Genomic DNA, 20,099 nt, shown 5'->3' with positions numbered 1-20,099 from the left:
GGGACGTTTATATAGCTCACGTTGTACGCTTCAAGTTTCCACAGCTTCCTAATAATTGCGGAATGTTAAACCAATCGTGTGTACAGACCGAATATCTACGAATATAAATAGATCTGTGCAATCGTGCCTTACATGGTCTACCTGTGTAGTTTGTATGCGGAGGAGCGAACCAGGGCGGAATCGGCTGGCCAGATGGTTCCAGCCGATCATCAGCGACCGCAAATGAAACGAGTCTCTCAAGTCCACAATTTTCTTCATGAAGCTTTGCTGTAGTCCACTTATTTCATACTGAAAAAGAACGCAAAAAAAATATTCTCGATCTACCAGGAAACTGAGAACAGCTGTTATTGGGCAAGAAAAGACGAAGAACCGGGTCAGCCGTTGATTTTACTTCTCACGGTGATAAATGTCGCCTGCGAAGTACACATTGAAGGATACGCCATAGTGGTACCGGTATTATTCATTTACGCTTATGCAACATTGGTCGGTCATGAAAATGTAGCAGGGAAAATCCAATCATTATTTATTTTTGTTTTTGTTTTTTGTTTTTCAGGGTAAACAGAAGCTTTGCTGGGAAGCAGCAGAGAACTAAAGAAACCACCCAACCGTAATCAGAACGTCTTCCCCTAAACAAAAGTTCAAACAGTGTATTCTTTTTTTTGGTTGCTCTCATCTCCAATTGTCACGATCGATTTTTTCAAACTCGTTTTCTTTTCGTGACATTCTTCTCTGATCTTGCTTAAATCTTTCATAGTACTAGAAGCAGATAAACCTGTCGTTAGGATTAAAGATTAGTAGGCTGGCCCTACACACTCATTCGGCTTCGACAGTAAAAAGAAAACAAATCATCCAAGTCACTTGCTAGTTTTCCAAAAGAAGAACAAAAATTACTCAAAAGAATTTACGGGGCCGAGAACAATCAGTCTTACCAAACAGATTTTTAGCCTGATTTTCTTCTTTAGTCCACCATCTGTTAAATAACGACTTTACCGATTAGGGAAAAAAAAGGGCCGACGACTCGTTAACGACCTAAAGCCGCTCCCGCTGTTTCATTTGCTGCCACAAGAAATGAGAACAGCTACCGCAGGCACACCCTACTAGGCTTACAAATGACATCTTTAACGAACAGCAGTTGGGTTAAATGAGTGCACCTTGCGTGTCAATTCTTGTTTCTTCCGAAGCATATTTTAGTCTAAAGAATGTCCTAAGTAAAAAAAAGACTTTTAAACTCTAAAGAATGAACACAGGAAATCTTCGATGGTTTCCTGTGTTCATTGGTATATACTATCATTGTCATCGGTCAACAATGAATATTTGGAATCCTTTTGCAAATGCGTTTTCGCGTGAGCAGTTAGGCTTTGCATGAGAAACCTCTGATGGATGAAAATATGCTGGGTAGTGCGCATGTTTAGGGCTAGTGCTGTGTAAACGGAATCCAAGTGATACTGGGGACGGATAGCCACATTGAGGCGATAGTTGAGAACCGACCAGAACGGAAAGATGAACTCTGCTGAGACGGATGCGAACGGTAGTATGGGTGGCGTAGATCCGCTTCAGGCAATGAAAAAGGTATTAGAAGAATACCCGGCTGGAGAGGAATTTGATGAGCTGATCGCACCCGTCGAAAACCACCTGCGGAACGAAATCCGGAAGCGAAATTGCCGCATCCTGCTCAAGGTATCCGGTGCAGCCACTCTGGCTCTTGTTACCATTTTCGCCCTAGTCACCTTCACACCGTTCTACTATCACCTACGTGCCCTCGGACGCATAGGACTAATTCAGGTAAATTTTTTTTTTTGGTTTAGTATTGAACGACAGATTAAGTTAAAGTGTATGCACATACCTAATGCCTGGACGGTCGGTGATAAGCTCATGGTGGTTATTAAGACTGATGAAGCGTTTCATTCGATCAATTCACGCAGTTGACTCCATACTGGGATTGGAGCGATTACTACTATCGGGATTGCCTAATAGAAAACACTTTCACTATCAAGGACGATTCTCCGTCGCAGTCGGATTGTTCAGTAACAAAACAATACAAAATAGTTAGACACGGTATGGTGTTAAAATGATCTACTTAACTCGATTAATTACGCTAAAGGCTTGCGAAGACATTGGACCCATAAAAACTGTAAGCAATATATCAACGCGCTTATTGATCGATAACTACATCAACCAAGAGGTTCCTGTCATTGTGACCGATGGTGCGCTGGATTGGAAAGTTGTAAACGACCCCGATTTTGGGCTCGACACTATTTCTGAGGTAATTTCTACAAACGAATACTTTGTCAATCGTTAAATACTTTTTACAGGCGTATCGTCAAGATGATTCCGGACGAAAGATCTGCCAATGGAAAAGTAACATTTTCCCGTCTAATATGGACCTAGTGGATTTCATGCAACAGGTTCACGGTTTTCCGTTTGAGCGACCGTGGTTTGCTCATTGGTAAAGTTAATCAAAATGCCACTAAAATATTTCTAAAACCAGTTTACATTTTTCCCTCTTGGATTTTCTTAAAAAAAGGGAAAACTGTGGTCGCAAAAGTGTTAAAACAGGACGCCGTTTCTATACAAGACCCTACTTTATAACGGCGACTTTTGATATCTCTTTCAACAATTGGATTCTAATTTCAAATTATTATCACGCCCAACGTTTCAAACAGGTACAACAAACCCCACCAGAATAACTGTTTCTCGTAATACCTCTAACCGAAGGCTGTTTCCAGGTGAAGCTCCATACCAGATTGGCAATGATGGCCCAAATACGCGGATCTCATCGCCTTCGGCTCCTACCCCAGCTGGCATGCGAAGCAGAATGTCCAGTACTTCAGCTTACCTTACTCGAGGGTGAAATAGGTCAGTTTAAAACAGGAAATTATGCATACAACTAGTACTAATTCAAACCTTTTGAAAAATATATATTTTAGTTCTGTTTAATCCTAAACGTTGGCATTTGGAATATCAACCTGAGGGAGATTCTTCAAATATTGCTTTCATTATTCAAGCAGAAATGGATTAATTTCAAAACAGCTTCTATCAATGTGTGATCTATGGTTAGCATAACTAGTGTGTTATTAATGTTAAGCAACAAAATATAGCCTAATCGTATTACCCAGGACTCAATGAAATTTCCTTTTTTTTTTTAAAGAACGCTATCTGGAATGGTGTGATAATTGTCAGTAGAAACCGTTGACCCGCTTGTTTTCTGGATCAAACAGTGGTTTCAACTGGATACGTGCTTTATACTTGACGTCCATGGCTTCAATAAAATAATCTCCTTCCATAAGGTATTTGGTGGTAATGGGTTCTTTCTCGCTTTGGCTATGAACATAGCCGTAACCAATGCTGCAACCAACCGAGAATCCATAGTCAGCTCGTCGCAAGTATCCAACCACTTGATCATTTCTCCAGATGGCTTCCATACCCCAAAGTGGCACTTTCCTATGACTCATCAGAATCAAATTAGTATTGTCTCTAGATTTATTTTTTTGTAACATTTCTCACTCTTCTATGGCAAACGCAGCGATTCTTTTGTTCAATCCTTTTTGTCTTTTTTCTTCCAACGCTTTGCGACCTAGAAAATCTACCGTACTTTTCAATTTGCACGTGAAACCTAATCCAGCTTCCAAGGGATCATCTTCGGCACGAAGATCCATATGCCAGTGACGGTAACCTTTTTCTAGACTTAACGAGTCAATAGCTCGGTAGCCTGCATTTGCAATGCCAAATTCCCGCCCAGCGGCCATCACTGCCTTGTAAACATCAACAGCGGACGACGACGGGACGTGCAACTCCCAACCTAGTAAACATAGGTAGGTAAGACATGCCAGAAATGGGTTAACAAAGAGATTTTTACCCATTTCACCGACAAATGATATACGCAATGCACGGCAAACGTTGCCTTTAATATCGATTAACTTGTGTGTGGAAAATGGGAAATCTTCATTGGTAAATCGAGTTGACGGGCTCAATTTTCCCATTAATTCACGGCTAAAAATCAGCAATAATTTAAAGCGTTTATCTTACCAAAAATCAAAAGCTTCAATTAATGCTTACCTTTTTGGTCCTTGAATGGACAACAAACATATGCTATCAGAAAGGTTAACCAGTTTCGCATCAAACCGGTTGTCTTCAATAGCCTTTCGGATATGAGTAAAAGACTGGTACGCGGACCCACCACCAGCTGCGATATAAAAACCTTTTCCCTGTAAGAATCACGCAATATTAAAAAGGCAGTTTTAAAATTTAACAATGCGAATTAAAGACACCTGAAAAGAAGGTTCCCAGGAAGCAGTTGAAGAGCCATCGATAAAACTTACAGTCAAATCAGATTCAACTCCAGCTTGAGCATTAAGCATGCTACAGATAAAGACAGTGATAACATGACGAACAGCTAATGGTCCTAACAATATGTTAATTTACCAAGTGTAGCTGGTTTCGCCAGTAGACTTTTGCATGTTGTTAGTGAAGATCCAATCAGCTGCCTTTTGGGCATCTAGGCCGATAAGATAATAATTGCCGAAGTAGGACATCTTTCAAAATAACATTAATATTAAAAAGTAATTTGATAACTAATAATAAAAATACATCGAAGATAGCCACTCTTTCACGAGCAGCCTTGCATTCGCCTTCTATCTGTTAAAAAATTGAAAACGATGAGTTATGTTTCTAGCGGTCTAGGAATTTTTCTAGTTACTGTGGAATGATTCTTTGGGAATCCAAACGTGTAGTCCTCTTTTAAGCGCTCTACGTAGGCCTAAAAGATAAAGGAAAAAAAATTAATAGCTAAACATTACTATTATTTTACTTGTAAACTTTTGTTTGGCTTTTATGAGAAACAAGCAATTGTGAGTTACCTGATCTGCATTTTTTAGATTCCCGTATGCGCCATACCAATCGTATGGTTGGACTGCAGCAAGTCCTGAAGATGAGAACCATCCGGGCCGTTCCCAGCCGTGTCTTTCCTGAAAGACACACCCTGCTTTCTCAAGCAGGAGAGCGATTGGTGATCTTTTCATTTTTCGGGAAGCTAGTGGTTCATCATGTGGGTAAACAATAGAATAGTTTTTCGCATAGGCTTCATGAGAGCGTTGGCGAACCCAATCAGCGTTCCACGCTAAATCCGGTGCGAAGCGTCTAATATCATAGCTAAACATATCGAAATCTGGACGACCTTGCACTATCCATTTGGCCTATGGGAAAATTCAAGCTTACTAGAAAAACGTTACGCTAATCAGTATTGGCAAGTATATATTACCAGCTGCCAGCCACATCCTCCACCAAACATCATGCCAGCTGAATTAAAGCCACACCCATGGTAAAATCCTCTCAGTGTTGGTTCCTCACCTAGAAATGGGATTCAAAAATTAACAATAGGAATTTTGCGCTAAAGGAATAAGTAGTATTACCCATTAGAGGTTTGTGATCTGGAGTGAAGCTCTCAGGCCCACAAACTGTCGAACGAATACCCGTTGTTGCCAATGTAGGACATCTATTGACCGCTCTATCGATATGAACACCAAAAACGTCCCAGTCCAGTTCATAAAGACTGAACGCCTCCTCCTTCGATATCTGTAAATTGTTTAATAGCAAATGTCAGGGAAAGTGGAAAACAAACTATATAGTTGAATACAGACTGACTTTGTCAATAAAGATTGGGTCACTTTCGTATCCCCCAACAGACAACGCATCTCCTTGCAATTTGAAATAAATGGACGAATCATGGTCTCTTACATTCGGCATGCCAGAAATGCCTTCGATTTTTTCAGTAACCACATAGGCTAGTAGAAGATAAAACATTGACGTTAACTCGTTCAAAACTGTTACACTTTTTCGAAGTACCGTGCTTTGTAACAACTAGTGGAACAGCCACGTCAACCATGGCACCAATATATGGCGCCCAAGCTCCTAGAAATTCGCATCATCCAAAAGGTTTCGCTTAAGGTTTGTTTCAAAAAGCTATTATTAGTTTTTTGCCAGAATTACCTGTGCAGTTCACTACGTATCTTGTTTTAATGGTTCCCTTATCGGTGTGAACGGCAGAAACTTGACGGCTACCAAATAAGGTAGTATCTGTGTCGATTCCCGTCACCGTACAATTTTCGATAACTTTGGCACCTGCTCGCGTGGCAGCACGAGTGAGGGCCGTGCAAAACCCGGCCGGATCAACAACACCATCTCGAGGGCTGTGTAATTCAATGCTGTAAGAAATTTTTATTGTTTTGAAAGGTGTTCTATGCATACCTATACAGTGTTCCATAGACATCGTCGACGTTCATAAGAGGGTAGAGTTTTTTCGTTTCATCGGGCCCGAGAACAAACGATTCGATCCCAAAGGCTTTGCCAAGCGTCTGAAGGCGCTTATACTCGTCGAGTCGTTCCTGATTATTGGAAATTCGCATAAGATCGTTTAGAATTTAAAGAGCAAGAAAGTCTTACTTTAGATGAGGCCACAAATAATCCACCATTCACAATATATCCTGGATCAACTCCAGTTTCTTCTTCTAAACTTTGCAAAAGCTGGTGAGTGTAAGCAAGGAGACGGACATCAACATCTGATGGCCACAATCTTTAGTTTTAAATTGTACCATAGGTTGTAAATAACTTTTGAAAGTGTCTAACTTTTTGCTTGGTATGATCATACCTCCAAACTAAGCCAGCTGTCAAAAAATTAAATAACAATTGGTAAATGGTTAGAATAAATATGATTTTATAAAGGAAAAAAAAATACCTGTGTGCCATGTTGTGCCACTTGTGAGGTGGTTTCTTTCCAGTAAAACAGCATTCTTGACACCAAGTTTTGTTAGGTGGTACAATGTATTACAACCAATGCTACCACCACCTGTTTTCATGAATATAGGCACACATTTTTACAAGATTAAGTTTGTAAAAAAAACCTACTGATACAGAGAATGTGAATAAATATACCCAATACTACCACATCTGCCTCAGTTGGCAGTATCTGCTCAGAGATTGAGCCATCCTTCAAAACGGTTTGATAAGGAACTCCCTCCCCAGCTTTCTTGGCGGCAGATGAATAAGTTTTTATAATATCAAATGGTCTTGATAGCCCCTAGTGATAGTTTTAAAAGTAGGTTTGTTTTCAACAGTGAACAATGACATGTCAAGGAAATAGAGAAAAGTTACCAAGTTTCGGAAACGACAGAGTGTGTTCATGATTTGGCAGTAGTAAATGCGTAATACTTATTGGAAAACAAAATCTGGGTCGTTACTAAAGCTGGAAGTTAACACAATTGAAATTATGAAAAGAATGTTCGCTTCCAACATGTAATAAGCTATACAACCCTTACCAAAATGTTTCTAATCTACAGATTTCAGAAGCGCCTTCTTGCACTGCTTGAGATTCCCGACTAGTAACTACGCATTCTGCATTTTGAAAACAGATTCCTTGCTACCAAACAGCTGGCGTGTTAGCGAGTGGTTGGCTATTAAGAAGGTTAAGCAACGTCTGCTGAGACGTATGTCAAATTGCTGAAACTCATTCGACTATCATGTTACCATAGGCACCATAGTAAATATAGAGTCAGTTCTTGTTTCACTCTGCTCAATGCATCAATGCGGATAGGCGTTTTGTGCAACAATGCGGACCATAGTTTTATTAGTAGTTTTTGTTTTTCTTGTTCTAAGTTCTGTAGTCGTAGCGTATAGTAATGAATTTACCATAACTGTTGATCCTGGAAAAGAAGACTGTTATTATACACCAGTCGCAAAAAACGTTTACCTGGAGGTTGACTATCAAGTATGATATTTTTCTGCCGGTTTCCGTTTTTCAAAAAGAAAAAGCTCACTGTAATTTTCTATATATTGCAATCCCATATCTGTTGTAGGTTATTGATGGACAACAAGGAGAGTTAGATATTGATTTTCATTTGACGTCTCCAACTGGTCGAAGAATAGTCATGGAATCAAGGAAAAGTGACAGCACGCACAGGTTACTTTACCAGAAGTTTATTGCATATTGGAATTTTCATAGTCATCTCATTTTTTAGGACCAAAACTTTTGAAGATGGGGACCACAAAATCTGCTTTGACAATACTTTTTCAATTTTCAGTGCCAAAACAGTCTTTTTCGAAATCTCCACTGACAATGATGAAGAAGATGATGATGATGGAGAGATAAAAATAGAAAACAAACATAAAAATGATGTATGGGGAGATACTGACCAGGCCTTCTATGCTGGGCTAAGGCCAGAAGAAATTTATGACATCCATGTTCAAGATATTAAAGTATTACCTATTTATCAAGAAATCTGAACAACTTTTAACTGATTTTTTAATGATATTAGGACACAGTTGCTATGGTCAGAGGAAAATTAACAAGAGCTCAAGAATTTCAGGATCAAATTAGAGCGTTTGAAGCTCGTGATCGTAATATAGCCGAAGGCAATTTTACTCGAGTAAATTTCTGGTCCGTGATACATGTTATCACTCTTGTCATCACGGGCATTGTTCAAGTGGTAATGGTACGAAGTCTTTTTGACGAAAAATCAACGCTGCGACGTCTGTGGAAGCAAGGCAAAATGTGAAGCACTCATTCGTTTCACTAGTCACACTGTGCCAGTAAATTCAATAAACAAGTGAACTGCTTTGTAAATTTATGTACTAGATTTTTTATTATTGAGTCTCGAATATTCTAATGCGCATAGCTGGAATGTTACAAAAAGTTGGCACTTGTGATGTTGAATTGCATTATAGCTGCCTAAAAAGATTAATGGAAAGCTCCAAACCAATTAAGTTTGAAAATTTGAAATCTTTTTAATCAACGTGTGCACGAACGGGATTCATGAACTATACTACAAATAAGGCAAAGGAGAACCTTTTCGCCTTAAAGTAGTTGAAGGCGAGGCTGTTGGAAGAACCGGACTCGAAGTAGTGCTGCTCGATTTGGACCCATGAAAATTCATATGCGCGTAGATCAATAAACCGATATCTTTGTGACCTGCTTCCATAGCAATTGACAAGGCCGTACTACCATCCTATAAACAATGCGCATGTTGTTATGTTTTCCTGTGATAAGATACGATAAGATAAAAGTATTGTACATTATCTCTAAGATGTAGATCGATGTCCGTCTGGGCTAGCAGTAGCTTGACGATGGTTGTATGCCCGTGTTCAGCGGCACACATAAGCGCAGTTGAACCATCCGCATCTTGAACATTAACATCAGCCCCTGCCGCAAGTAGAAGACGAACCACCTCTACTCTTCCATGGCTAACCGATAGCATCAAAGCCGTTTGACCATGCTATAATGAGATAATTTAAACATTAAAAATATTTCATTACGTGAAGATAAAAACGCATTATAATCGTACCTGAGTTGCTTTAGAATTAACGTCACAAAGGGAGAAGAGGCGCTGAAGTACTTGGGATTCGGTATTGTTGTTTGGCTGAGCTAAAGCTGCCAACATGGGTGGGCTGTAACCAGCTTTATTTCGCAACTGCGGATAGCACACCTATTCAGATACTTAAAAAATGAACACTTGCGCCGGAGAAAACACTTGCAAATTAGAACGCACCTTTGAGTCCAGTAGAAGGCTAACAATGTCCCATTGGCTATGCGAGACTGAAATTCAGGTCAAGTTAGATAAGAAATTTCTAAATAATAAAATTTCTAGCGCAAATTTCTAACCTGCGTAATGTAAAGAAGTATTGCCGTTATTATCCGACAGATTTGCCACTCGTTCAAGCAAAGCCATACTTAAAGATTCGATATAATCCATGTAATCTTCAACCGAGTGAGCGTCAGCCTCCTTTGTGCTGGAAACCTAAGATAAGAACAATCATAACTTTAAGCTTTCTCCGCTGACCGAAAACACACTGTATTTTCTTATGGTAAAAAATATGCGATGAAAAATGCAATTTTTCCTCGTACTCCATCAGCCGATCCAACATGCAATGATCTAGATCCTACAATGAAACCACCGGCAAAGCGGGCGATGTTTTAATGTTAAAGTTACCTGAATCCATTCGCGTCGTACAATTTCGATGGCATTGACCAGCAATTTGGAGCTTCCTCTTTGTGGACGATGGATCGAGTCATTTAACACCTTGAGGGCGGCTTTCATCTCCATTGTGGGCTCCACCCTGTAGGTGGAACATTTTAAGCTCAGTGGTCAGCACACTAGATTAGAACGAATAAAATCTTACCTTATACGGGGCTTAGCCGGTTCAAGAATCGGTTCTAATCTTTCGTTTTCGTCATCATCTTCTTCTTCGTCTTCTTCCTCTCTTACAGACTCATCCGAACCCAAATCACTTTCGTCGTCTTCTCTGGAACTTTCCGACTCTGATTCAGACTACAGAAAAAATTATATTATACATTTTAACCAAGAAAACAAAAATTTTTATTGTACCTGAAGGCGACTGTTTGTGGGCTCGAGATTTGCCTTCTGCAATAAGCTTTCATTGGCTTGAGGAACAGGAGGAAAAGTGCCTTCTCCCAATCGAGAAACTCGAGACAACCTCGGACTATTAAAGCAGCTATCGTTGGTTTGAATTTCTTGATCAATGGTTTCCACTGCATCAATTTTGGACCGTGCCTCACATTCCTACGTGTAATTTGTAATTTAAAAAAGGCACACAATACCAAATAATCTGGATTACTGACCTGACAAACGGAGTACGACTGCGTAGCTACATTGACACCAGAGGCAGGGCGGATGAGATCTGTGGTTCCACAGGATACATGTCGTGTTCTCAGGTTAAGGCAACGATCGCAAATAACATCGTTAATGGCGCCATCGCCGATAGCAATCGACTTTCTTTGTTGATGACGATCAATTGTAAAGCCCTCCTGCTTCGTTGCAACCAGGAGACTAGAATCTGTTTGAACCTGACGATGAAATACGTTCGGTCTACGTAACGTAGGTGACTGAGATGATTGGATGGTTCTAGGAATTGGTTCCCGGTCCGTTTGAACTTGACGGTGCAAGACAATCGGTTTCGGTGCCGGGGGAGGAAACGACGGAACGACTTTTTCTTCCCCTTGAGTTTGGACATGTCGATGGAACACTATGGGACGGTAAGTAATTGGAGGCGGGTGGAGAACTTGCAAATCTCGATCTGTTTGTGTCTCAGCATTTCCTCGAGGCACCATTTCCTGTGCCATGGGCATGCTGACTTGAACAAATTGTGAGATTTTGGATGCAATCAACTTGTTGGCATTAGCATCCGTAATTGTCTGCGTCCCGGATTCGGTCAGCGGCTGCAAAAATGTTTGAATCATCTTGCTAGACATAGACTTGATCCAGTTTTCTGTTTGGGATACGCCGTCTTTTAGCGTATTTGAAAACGTGCCAACACCCATGTCCTTTTTCAGCGGACCTTGAGGAAGGCAAAAACCAATGGTGAAATTAAGAGCATGAACTAGCTAAAACAAAAAAATAAATAGGACACTAACCTGTTCCGCGAATGAGTTTGTTTTTCAGTTCTTGTAACTGAAGGGCCATTTGACGTTTCTCTTCCTGCAAAACTGAAACTTTGACCTGTAGCACTGGGATGAGCTTGACCTGTTGCTCCAGCTCGCGCAATTTTTCGAGACTGGCAGCCATCTGACCACGGACCGACTTTATATGGACACAGAGAGAGAATTCATTAGGGATTCAGCCATTTTTAAAACTTCTTCAAGGTCACAGTGAGGTCCTCTAAAGTATCGAACCCATTAAGCGTTGTACCTGAAGAGCTTCATTCTTGATCTCGAAGGAGTAATCGGCATCACTGTCCTTGGCTGTCAAAGGAATTACCAAGTCAAATAATATGACACTTGTCTTTAATCAGGCACTGTTAGTCGAAACACGATACGCAGTTTACGGTCTTGGAATAAACCAGTTACCTAATGAACTTGTGGAATTAAAAATTATATCAGCAAAGCAGGAGATTTGGGAAGATCGAGAATGGCGAGAAGATTGCGAGAAGGTTGCTTCAAAGTCATCAACGGCACGATTAAGTTCTCTTGAGGGCCTGCTGCGTGAATCTAGCGTAGCTCCTAGGCTTTCAGATTCTCGCGGAACATCGATGATTGGAGGTAGAGATGAAGAAACTGTTGAACATTTTGTGGGGATGAAATCACCATTTTTTTTCTTAAATTACCACTGTTTTACCTAACACAGATGTATAGGATGGAGTGGTAAGTCCCAACAAGACTTCCATGGAATTACACTGCAACCTCCTAGTACGTCTCTCCTCTCTCTTCTGTTTGAGGTGTTCACCAGTGGACAATGACTCACAGAAGCGAACAAAGTCCAGATCAATGTGGAAGCCATATGGACAACAATGGCATCCGACTTCATTGTTTGAGCTGTGAGACTACAATAACAAAGACAATAATATAACAACAGGTCCACCACGGAGAGTGAGAATCCCTAAAGATATGACAACTTAATTGTGAGACCCACCTGGTTATTGTTAGAGGAAACAAACAATGTGCTAGGCCTACAGGGACGTGGCATCGGCGAGGGTGTGTCATTCACATTACCCAAACCCATTCTTGTTTGATCGGACGATTACAGGATTCGAGAAGTCAAAATATCGGTGTTCACTCATCCACCGCTAGCATCTCAACTAACAAACGGGTGTGGTGGGTAAAAAATCGCAATCGAGGAGAAAACTAGGACTACATCCTCTGTCACTTCAGGAGAAAGCGGCAGCTGATTGTTCAGCTTTGTAGACACCTTTGATGTACATAACCATCTAACAGGTGTTCCTCACTCTCTTGTGTTGGTGTGGTGGTTGGCGATATGTCAAAGAGCGAGGAATGAATAATGCGAGACAGGGCTATTCTGTTTTTGTTCGATAAACAGGCACGCAACGCCACCTATAGGTAACACATATACTTCAGTTAATTTGCCAAAAGTAGTAAAAGTGTAAAAATTTTCGATTATGAATTTAGAAAGAAAAGCTACATAAAAGAAAATTATGTTCGCAAGCATTTTGGACATCAACAAAAGATGTAGATTTGGGAAGAAATTTCACACTCGGGGCCTCTGATCTTCAAACGAAAGGTTAACCGATGAACCATGGTGAATGGTATACCACCCGCTAGGCGGCCAACCGTTATATCGGCAGTCGACTTGTATTTTTCGTGGGAGTGCTGTCTTGCACGCAGAAAACAAATTAAATCCGTCGTCGGGCGATCGGATTTAGTGAAAATTTTCCAATATTCAGCAAAATTTGGTGTTTGACAAGCTTTCTATCGTTCCTTGTTAGGTAAGTCTTAGCAATTGAAAGCAGTGGATTATATCCTAATGTAGGCTTATGTGTCATCAGAGGTGGTTCTGCGTCACGCACTGTAATTTTAAGGAAATCCTATCACGAGTTTCAGCAAGAGACAATCGGGTCAAGTCCCGCTCTATAATATTGAGGTAAGCATAAAAAAGAAAAACCCATGTTGCCTGGCCTCAGGCTACAGGGTTCTGAACAGTTACTTTTATGAAATTGAAGAGAAATTCTTAGAAATTTCCTCCAATACCAGTACTTCGCCAGCCCATAATTTTATTTAGTTTGTGCTCTGAAAAGCTGCTTGCTGGATTGTGACATACACACTAGAGGAAGTGGGATGGTCAGTCTCAACATCCTCTCTCAGTGCTGATAGTCACTGCGGCTATCTGCCTGTGAGTCTTTGCTAGTGAGGGGCTCCCTGTAATATGTTAAAAGTTTATACAAATAGTTTATAAATTTAAAAATGTGGATCTACTCCCCTGTGTCACAAATGGATGACTCAATTAGGACTCCTAGGAAAAAACAAGAGAGACCATCACGTACCAGAGAATACCTATTCCCTTGGATACAACTTGGAAACAAACTTGGTAATCTATTGTCCATTTTTTTTTTACAGAAATGTCCAACAATACAAAGAAAAAGCAAGAGGAAAAACATCTCAAGATCTTGAGGGATTTCTTGTCCCTTTCGCCCAACAAATAAGACATGTTTTGATTGCAATCAAAGAGGCCCCACTTATGTCAACACCACTATTGGCTCATTTGTATGTATCTCGTGTTCAGGAAAGCTGTGAGTCAGAAACTCAAAAAAAAATTTATTGTTGTGTAAAGAAATGTCAAAATTTTTAATGATTTCTAGGAGAGGCTTAACTCCTCCTCATCGTGTCAAATCAATCTCGATGGCGTCTTTCACCCCAGAGGAAATAGAATTCCTCAAGAGCCGTGGCAACGAAGTAATTGAATCGCCTAGTTTCTTAATTGAGGAAGTTGACTTGATTGAAATTTGTTGTTGCAGTATTGTAGACTTGTTTGGATGGCGCATTATAATACGGCAGAGCTTTCATCGGAGACCAAAGACGACCAAAAATTCAAAGATCATTTAATGGCCAAATACGAAAAGAAAAGGTGATACAACAAAAGTTCTTATGAATGCTGAACATTTGTGACTTTGTTTTATTGTTACAGATGGTATGCCGATCCTAGCACACTCACCGACAGATTACCAGCAGCAAAACTGAATGGAATGAACGGCGAAACATCGCAACCTACTCCTACTCATTCTTCTGTCACATCTTCTCCAGTGGCACGTCCTGTAGTTTCTGCAGTGGCCTCGGTTCCAATATCTTCAGCCCCAATATCGAAAACATCTGATTTGCTTGCCGATTTAGATTTCTTTATTCCGGCAACTAGCTCTGCAAGTTCGGCTTTCTCCTCGCCTCGGAAAAATCATTCATCTCTTCCTCAGTCCATCAGTCAGCCATCATTTGCCAATTTTCAGAATGCCGATTTCTTTTTCTCGGGTAAGTTTCAGGTCTAATAGAAGAGGAATGCCTTTGTATATATCTCTCGTTAGATTCTTTATTCCACACAACTAACAGTCTTAACCAATTCTTTGTTTGCTTATAATTTGCTAGAAACTTCGCCACAGAAAACGATTGCTGTGCCGGCTGTTACGCATCAGGTCCAAACCGGAGCGGTCAATGGCATGACAAGTCCACCGAAAGTTGGGGCATTGAACGTCAACGTAGCTCCTGCAGAGGACCGCTATTCTGCCTTAAAAGACCTCGACGCTATGTTCACGACACAAACAGCGCCAGCAGTAAGCGAACCAACCGTTTTGGCTGCCTCGCCTAATTGGAATCCTTCTTGGAATGCCGGAACCGCTCAAGCCGCCGTTCCACCTACTCATTGCGAGTCTGTGTTTTCCAACAATGCGGTCGAAGCGCCTGGTGCGTGGTCGTCTTCTTTCACGTCTTCAACCAGCAACCCGAATAACCCTTTCCTCGGTAAGTGAATGCACGGTGACTGGTCGTGTGTCGTAACGGAAAGTAAAGTGAGCGTGTTATTGCATATATTGGACAGCAGCCGCGTCGCCTACTCAGCCAGGTACACAACCCGTCCATTACGGCAAGCCAGCTCTTCCGTGGGCCAATTTTTCTTCATCGCCCCTGTCGAGCTCGACGAACATGACCTCCGGGACGAACATCTTTCCAGCTCCTACGGCCGCCGCCGGTGCCAACAGTCACTTTGGTTTCGGTTTCGGTGGTCATCCGAATCCTGTGGTGGGCGTTGCAACTACTCTCTCCACTAGCCAGTCATTAGATTTGTCCCCCAAGACGTGGGGATCTTCGACCGGAATGAACCCTTTCATGGTAAGCATAAATAACGTCTAATCCTTTTTGTTCTTTACCAGCTTGTCTTGATCATTTGCGTAGCCACAGCAAATTTATTATTTTTGGAGGGGCGATTGACGTTTTGTTTGCTGAGCATTTTACGTGCGACAATTATATAATTTCTTTTTTCCCCCCTCCTAGGATACGGCCAGTTTTACCCAGGGACGGTCTCACAATCCGTTTTTATAGCCATATCATTAGTGTCTGAAAAAAAGAAAACGAAAAGAATTCTACGGCGGAGAAAATGCCATTACGAAAAATTTCCTGTGGATCAAGGATATTCTTTAGCCCATTTTTTTTTTCTATTTCTTCCTCTACTTTCTGCTGGAAAACTAAAAACATCTTTCCCCCTGTAAAGTAAGGAAGCAAAACATGGGGGGAAAAAACAAACGCGGCGAATGTTTATCTTCCCCCGTTATTTATTGAAGAAGACATGGCAACCTTGCTTGTGATAGGTTATTCCAGCCTCTTTACTATTGTTATTATTAATATAAATTTTCTTCCTTCTGCCCCTTCCCCCTGATATGTCCTCCCTTTCTTTTGTGTGTGCAACAAAGTTAAGGGATAGGATTGAAAATCAATACTTTGATGGAGGATCTTTTATTCTCTCTTTTAAGCAACACACAGCAGAGAGCAACGAAGCTCAACCCGGCTGCTTTTTTGCTTCTTGTCATCGGAACAAATAAATCTAGAGATTTTTTCTTTAAGAAACAATCAAAGAAGTATAACGGTGGGCAATTGTCAGGGCTTCGGCGGTACTATTGTATGCCAATATGTTTGCCCCGTGTAGCGCGCATATATTTGAATATATTTCGTGTGCCGTACGGCGATGTTGGTCAATGTCCTCCTTTCCTCGTTTATCGAATTCCTTTCTCGTCTCTTCTTTCCCTATTATGTTTGCGTGTATTTGTATCGTGTCTACGGCTTCGGAATCTAGTCGACTTGAAAAAGAAAAAATGTTTTCAACTCGAGAGTCTCGATCGTTTGAAATGTGAGAATTGAATTTCAAATTCACCAGTCCGTTAATGTGTAACTATATCGGACGTTCTGTTTTGGGCTGGCTTTATTTTTTTTAATTGTTTGTCGCTTCTTGTTCCCATGATATCACGCTCGGATGACTGACAAATGAATTATTCAAGAGAAAAGAGGAAAAATAATTAAAACATCGTCGAACTAGGAAAAGAAACTAAACGAAAGCGTGAGAATCGATGCTCGCCAGCAAAATTCCTGTGCTCCTTTTTTTGTTTTTATCAGACTCTCGCAAACATGATTTTGTTCTCTTCCCAGCACGTCCATTATGTGCAGCCCGAGTGCCTTACATTTACACACGCAACTGCCGGATGGGCCATAAAATTGGTTGCAGAAAAGAAGAAGAAAACAAAAACGAATGTCAATGGAAGTAGCACTGTTTGCGTTTATCCGTTTCTTTCTCCTCATAACAGAAAACATGTCTTACTTTTTCTTCTTTTCTCCCAGTCTCATCTCACATCGCCACATGGGGTTGACACAGACACAATGTTTGTTTTTTTATTTTTATTTAAAAAACAACTAGTAAACGTCCCCCGTGTTGTTGTTGTCTCTCTCGATCGTCATCTCTGCTTTTTTCTCCGGCTCTTCCCACGTACTTGTTTTTCCCTTTTTTTTGGTGCAATACATCTCCAAACACCGCTACCGTTCCAACTTCTTTATTTCTTTCTGTTTTTCTCGTCGTCATTTCAAGCCCCATTGAATTATTGTTATTGTTGTGTTTCTTATTTCGAGCCTGGTCGCGCCGGATGTTCGTGTCTCTCGCTCTCCTTCATAAGAGAGAGGAAGGAAAAAAAAAATTACACTTTCCTTATATCTGATACTTTCTCTTCTACAGGAGAAAACATTCCCTTTTTTTTTTGCTATTTATATGTGTTATGGAGTTTGCTCTCCTTTCCAAACCGGTAGGAGTAAGAAAAGAAGAAGGAAATACATATATATACTCTAGAGCTCGGGTAATAAAAAAAAAGTTCCGGTCGTGATTTGTGGGCATCATTCGCTCTGGTTTCCACGAACGGGAAAAAAGCATAATAAGGATTTCTTGATTTTTTTTTCCCACTCTCTAATCTTGCACAGTCCACTTGTTTTGTAGATGGTATTTCTATAGAGAAATTGACAACATCTACCGTGCTATAAGAAAATATGCCAGTACACATAGCGAACGTATCTCAAAGAGCGAAAGCATTGGCAGCGGGACGATTGTTCCAATTGGAAAATGAGATTAGTTTGATAAGGATTCAAGAAGGACAGTATATAACAGTGCTTATGCAGTTGGCAAGAGAGGGTGTGCTAATGAACTGCGTGGTTTGACGACGACAGCATCACTCGAGTGCTGAAAGTCCTACACCCCACTAGTTAATGAAATCAACTTGGAGGGGGTACAAGCGAGATGATTGATCGCGATGTGAGAGCAAGGTGAGCAAATTGGCTTCTCCCCCTTTTATTTTCATATTATTATTCCCTTTTTTTTTTATTTCCATCGCTCAACGACGGCCAGCTGAAAGCTTCTTGTGTGACAGTCGGCTAATGGGTTACTAAATGTCTTGCGAGATTGGATATTCAATCTGACGACGGTTGACTATCCGCGGCAGTTCTTTCTGCTATGGCAGCCATTGAAAGCGGCGACGTTACATTAGAAAGGGTGATGAGTGTGGGAGGAGTCATTGCCGTCAACTGATGAGGTGTTGGTCTGTGTCTACAAAGGATAAATCAGACTGTCAATCAGCTCGTGTGTGATGGTCTCTTTCTTCTTGGCTAGCTTCTTATCTTTTTGGCGAATGGATGAAGATGAAAAAAAAAAGTGAGAATCCTCGTCACGCCCATTTTTGCTTGCTCGAATATATTTCCTATTTTCTTTCACGTGTGTATTCGGCCGACGATCGATCTCCGCTTTCTCGCTGATTGGTTCACTTCACTCACCGAGTCACGGGCCCCGATCTTTTTCTGCCTTTTTAGTTCTACTTTATTGTCTTTCGATTCGTTTCCTTAAGAAAAAAAATGCATTTAGGACCTGAACCGTTTGGTGCGAAGGACCCTAACGGTGACAATAGATGGAGGCCGTTAAAAGAGAACAAAAAAAGGGAAGTCAATTTATCTTTGTGCCTGAAGCTTTTTGATGCACGCTGACACTAGATCTTGTCTACCGATTTTTCTGCTTTGTGTCTAGCTCGTTATACACCATCTATCTTTTTTTTTTACATGGCTTAGTTGTTCATCTTACTTTCCCTTTTACTGATTAGATTCGTCAAAGAACCGTACGGCCGCATCAGTGTCCGTTGCCTAGTGATCGTCAGGGAAAGTCGTGGCCAAAGAAAAGGAAAACCGGTTTCTTTCAATTGTTTGCATTCTCACCCTGTTCGATTTCTGGAATAAAGATTAGATTAGGCAATCGTCAAACACCGTAAAGACCTTTCGGGGCGGATCATTGCGGACCCGATGAATCCAGCCAATCTCGATTGTTTCTCGCCGTGATCGTGTGAGCTGTCAACCGTGTGCCTTTTATGAATCAAACGAATGTCCCTTGCAGGGATCAATCTTTCCCAACCTTCTTCTCCTTCGTTAACTGAATTGCCCGGCTGAATTATAATGGAAACATGAGGCATTCGTTACTTTTTTACCCTTGCAAAAGGTAAATACGAATTGTTTCACGTTAACGGTATGCGTAGCAGAACATTGGGGCGGAAAGCATATAATCAAATACTCATACGTGCAGTATATCCAAACAGGATACGTTTTAATATAGAAATAGATTAAGTTCATGGGGTAGTTGAGATTGAATCAATATTTGCTTGTCCTGAGTTAGCAAAAGGGGCCGGAGGTTTGTGTGTGTTTTGTAAAACTATGCGGTTAATGATGACTGGCCACGTCGGGTTGGACGTGCGCCATCATCACACATAACGTACGTGCGCTCGCAGCCGTCCAAGTACAGAAAGCCTGTCAACCCTCCTTGTTTGCCTCCATGCACGTTCGTTATATCATTCACCGGATACGTGGCAATAAATCAAATTCTTTATGCGAGTTAGGGCGGCCCATTTCATACCCTTATGAAATTGTTTCTTTTTTTGTTGAAAAATAGCATAAAATCACGATGGTTTTGGAGAGCGGAAAAACAAAACGAATTAGTCTTTTATTATTATGAGCCACACCCATGGGCCTGTGGGTGTGTTTGTTTAACGCTCTCATCCGACCTAACGTGATCGTTAAAAACAGCGTGAAAGAAAAAACCTTAAACCAATCGATAAAAGCTATACACGCTCATAAGTGACGGTCACAAGTATTGCTGAGCGTGTTATTTTCCCTTGTGTGTTTCATAATTGGGCGACGGTTGCTCAATTGAAATAATCGAAAGTCAAATGGAGTAAAGGAATGGGGAAAGAATGCCTTGTTAAAGGAAATCACACAGCCCGCCTTTTTGGCGATGAATTGGAACATTTTTCTTCTTGGC

The 20,099-nt window shown here is 40.9% G+C and overlaps 5 protein-coding genes across 5 annotated transcripts; 3 read left to right on the top strand and 2 right to left on the bottom strand.

Annotated features, from left to right (window-relative positions):
* Positions 1-1,500: 1,500 nt before the first annotated feature.
* LOC130685542 (uncharacterized) lies at positions 1,501-3,059 on the top strand. The gene is made up of 7 exons (XM_057508855.2): positions 1,501-1,782; positions 1,923-2,024; positions 2,102-2,263; positions 2,313-2,446; positions 2,525-2,663; positions 2,727-2,856; positions 2,928-3,059. Exons 1-7 carry the CDS (start codon positions 1,501-1,503, stop codon positions 3,017-3,019), a joined length of 1,041 nt encoding a protein of 346 aa, XP_057364838.1. The 3' UTR covers positions 3,020-3,059.
* LOC130685511 (sarcosine dehydrogenase, mitochondrial-like) lies at positions 2,922-7,237 on the bottom strand. Its single transcript, XM_057508814.2, has 20 exons — positions 7,147-7,237; positions 6,928-7,072; positions 6,731-6,841; positions 6,644-6,659; positions 6,439-6,568; positions 6,244-6,380; positions 5,986-6,185; positions 5,842-5,907; positions 5,641-5,780; positions 5,409-5,571; positions 5,258-5,346; positions 4,857-5,192; positions 4,697-4,756; positions 4,588-4,635; positions 4,423-4,532; positions 4,269-4,359; positions 4,057-4,205; positions 3,857-3,990; positions 3,505-3,799; positions 2,922-3,441 (listed from the first exon to the last, which is right to left on the bottom strand). Exons 1-20 carry the CDS (start codon positions 7,174-7,176, stop codon positions 3,177-3,179), a joined length of 2,715 nt encoding a protein of 904 aa, XP_057364797.1. The 5' UTR covers positions 7,177-7,237; the 3' UTR covers positions 2,922-3,176.
* Positions 7,238-7,481: 244 nt separating this feature from the next.
* Positions 7,482-8,614, top strand: LOC130685551 (transmembrane emp24 domain-containing protein 1-like). Its single transcript, XM_057508864.2, has 4 exons — positions 7,482-7,759; positions 7,848-7,951; positions 8,010-8,247; positions 8,307-8,614. The coding sequence occupies exons 1-4, from the start codon at positions 7,601-7,603 to the stop codon at positions 8,544-8,546; spliced, it is 741 nt and encodes a 246-aa protein (XP_057364847.1). The 5' UTR covers positions 7,482-7,600; the 3' UTR covers positions 8,547-8,614.
* Positions 8,615-12,782, bottom strand: LOC130685572 (KN motif and ankyrin repeat domain-containing protein 2-like). The gene is made up of 14 exons (XM_057508895.2): positions 12,414-12,782; positions 12,120-12,324; positions 11,852-12,058; positions 11,694-11,746; positions 11,420-11,585; positions 10,628-11,343; positions 10,374-10,568; positions 10,168-10,316; positions 9,978-10,104; positions 9,650-9,785; positions 9,537-9,583; positions 9,333-9,473; positions 9,063-9,263; positions 8,615-8,996 (listed from the first exon to the last, which is right to left on the bottom strand). Exons 1-14 carry the CDS (start codon positions 12,501-12,503, stop codon positions 8,814-8,816), a joined length of 2,616 nt encoding a protein of 871 aa, XP_057364878.1. The 5' UTR covers positions 12,504-12,782; the 3' UTR covers positions 8,615-8,813.
* Positions 12,783-13,057: 275 nt separating this feature from the next.
* On the top strand, positions 13,058-16,452 carry LOC130685573 (arf-GAP domain and FG repeat-containing protein 1-like). Its single transcript, XM_057508896.2, is given in 10 exon segments — positions 13,058-13,224; positions 13,285-13,379; positions 13,853-13,929; positions 13,931-14,025; positions 14,095-14,188; positions 14,251-14,360; positions 14,421-14,755; positions 14,870-15,241; positions 15,318-15,607; positions 15,770-16,452. Coding segments are annotated over 8 exon segments (1,419 nt in total). The 5' UTR covers positions 13,058-13,224; positions 13,285-13,379; positions 13,853-13,854; the 3' UTR covers positions 15,818-16,452.
* Positions 16,453-20,099: the final 3,647 nt, after the last annotated feature.

This window comes from Daphnia carinata, chromosome 3, assembly GCF_022539665.2.
Source record: "Daphnia carinata strain CSIRO-1 chromosome 3, CSIRO_AGI_Dcar_HiC_V3, whole genome shotgun sequence".
NCBI classification, from domain to species: Eukaryota; Metazoa; Arthropoda; class Branchiopoda; order Diplostraca; family Daphniidae; genus Daphnia; species Daphnia carinata.
This window is presented reverse-complemented; position numbering and strand designations above follow the sequence as displayed.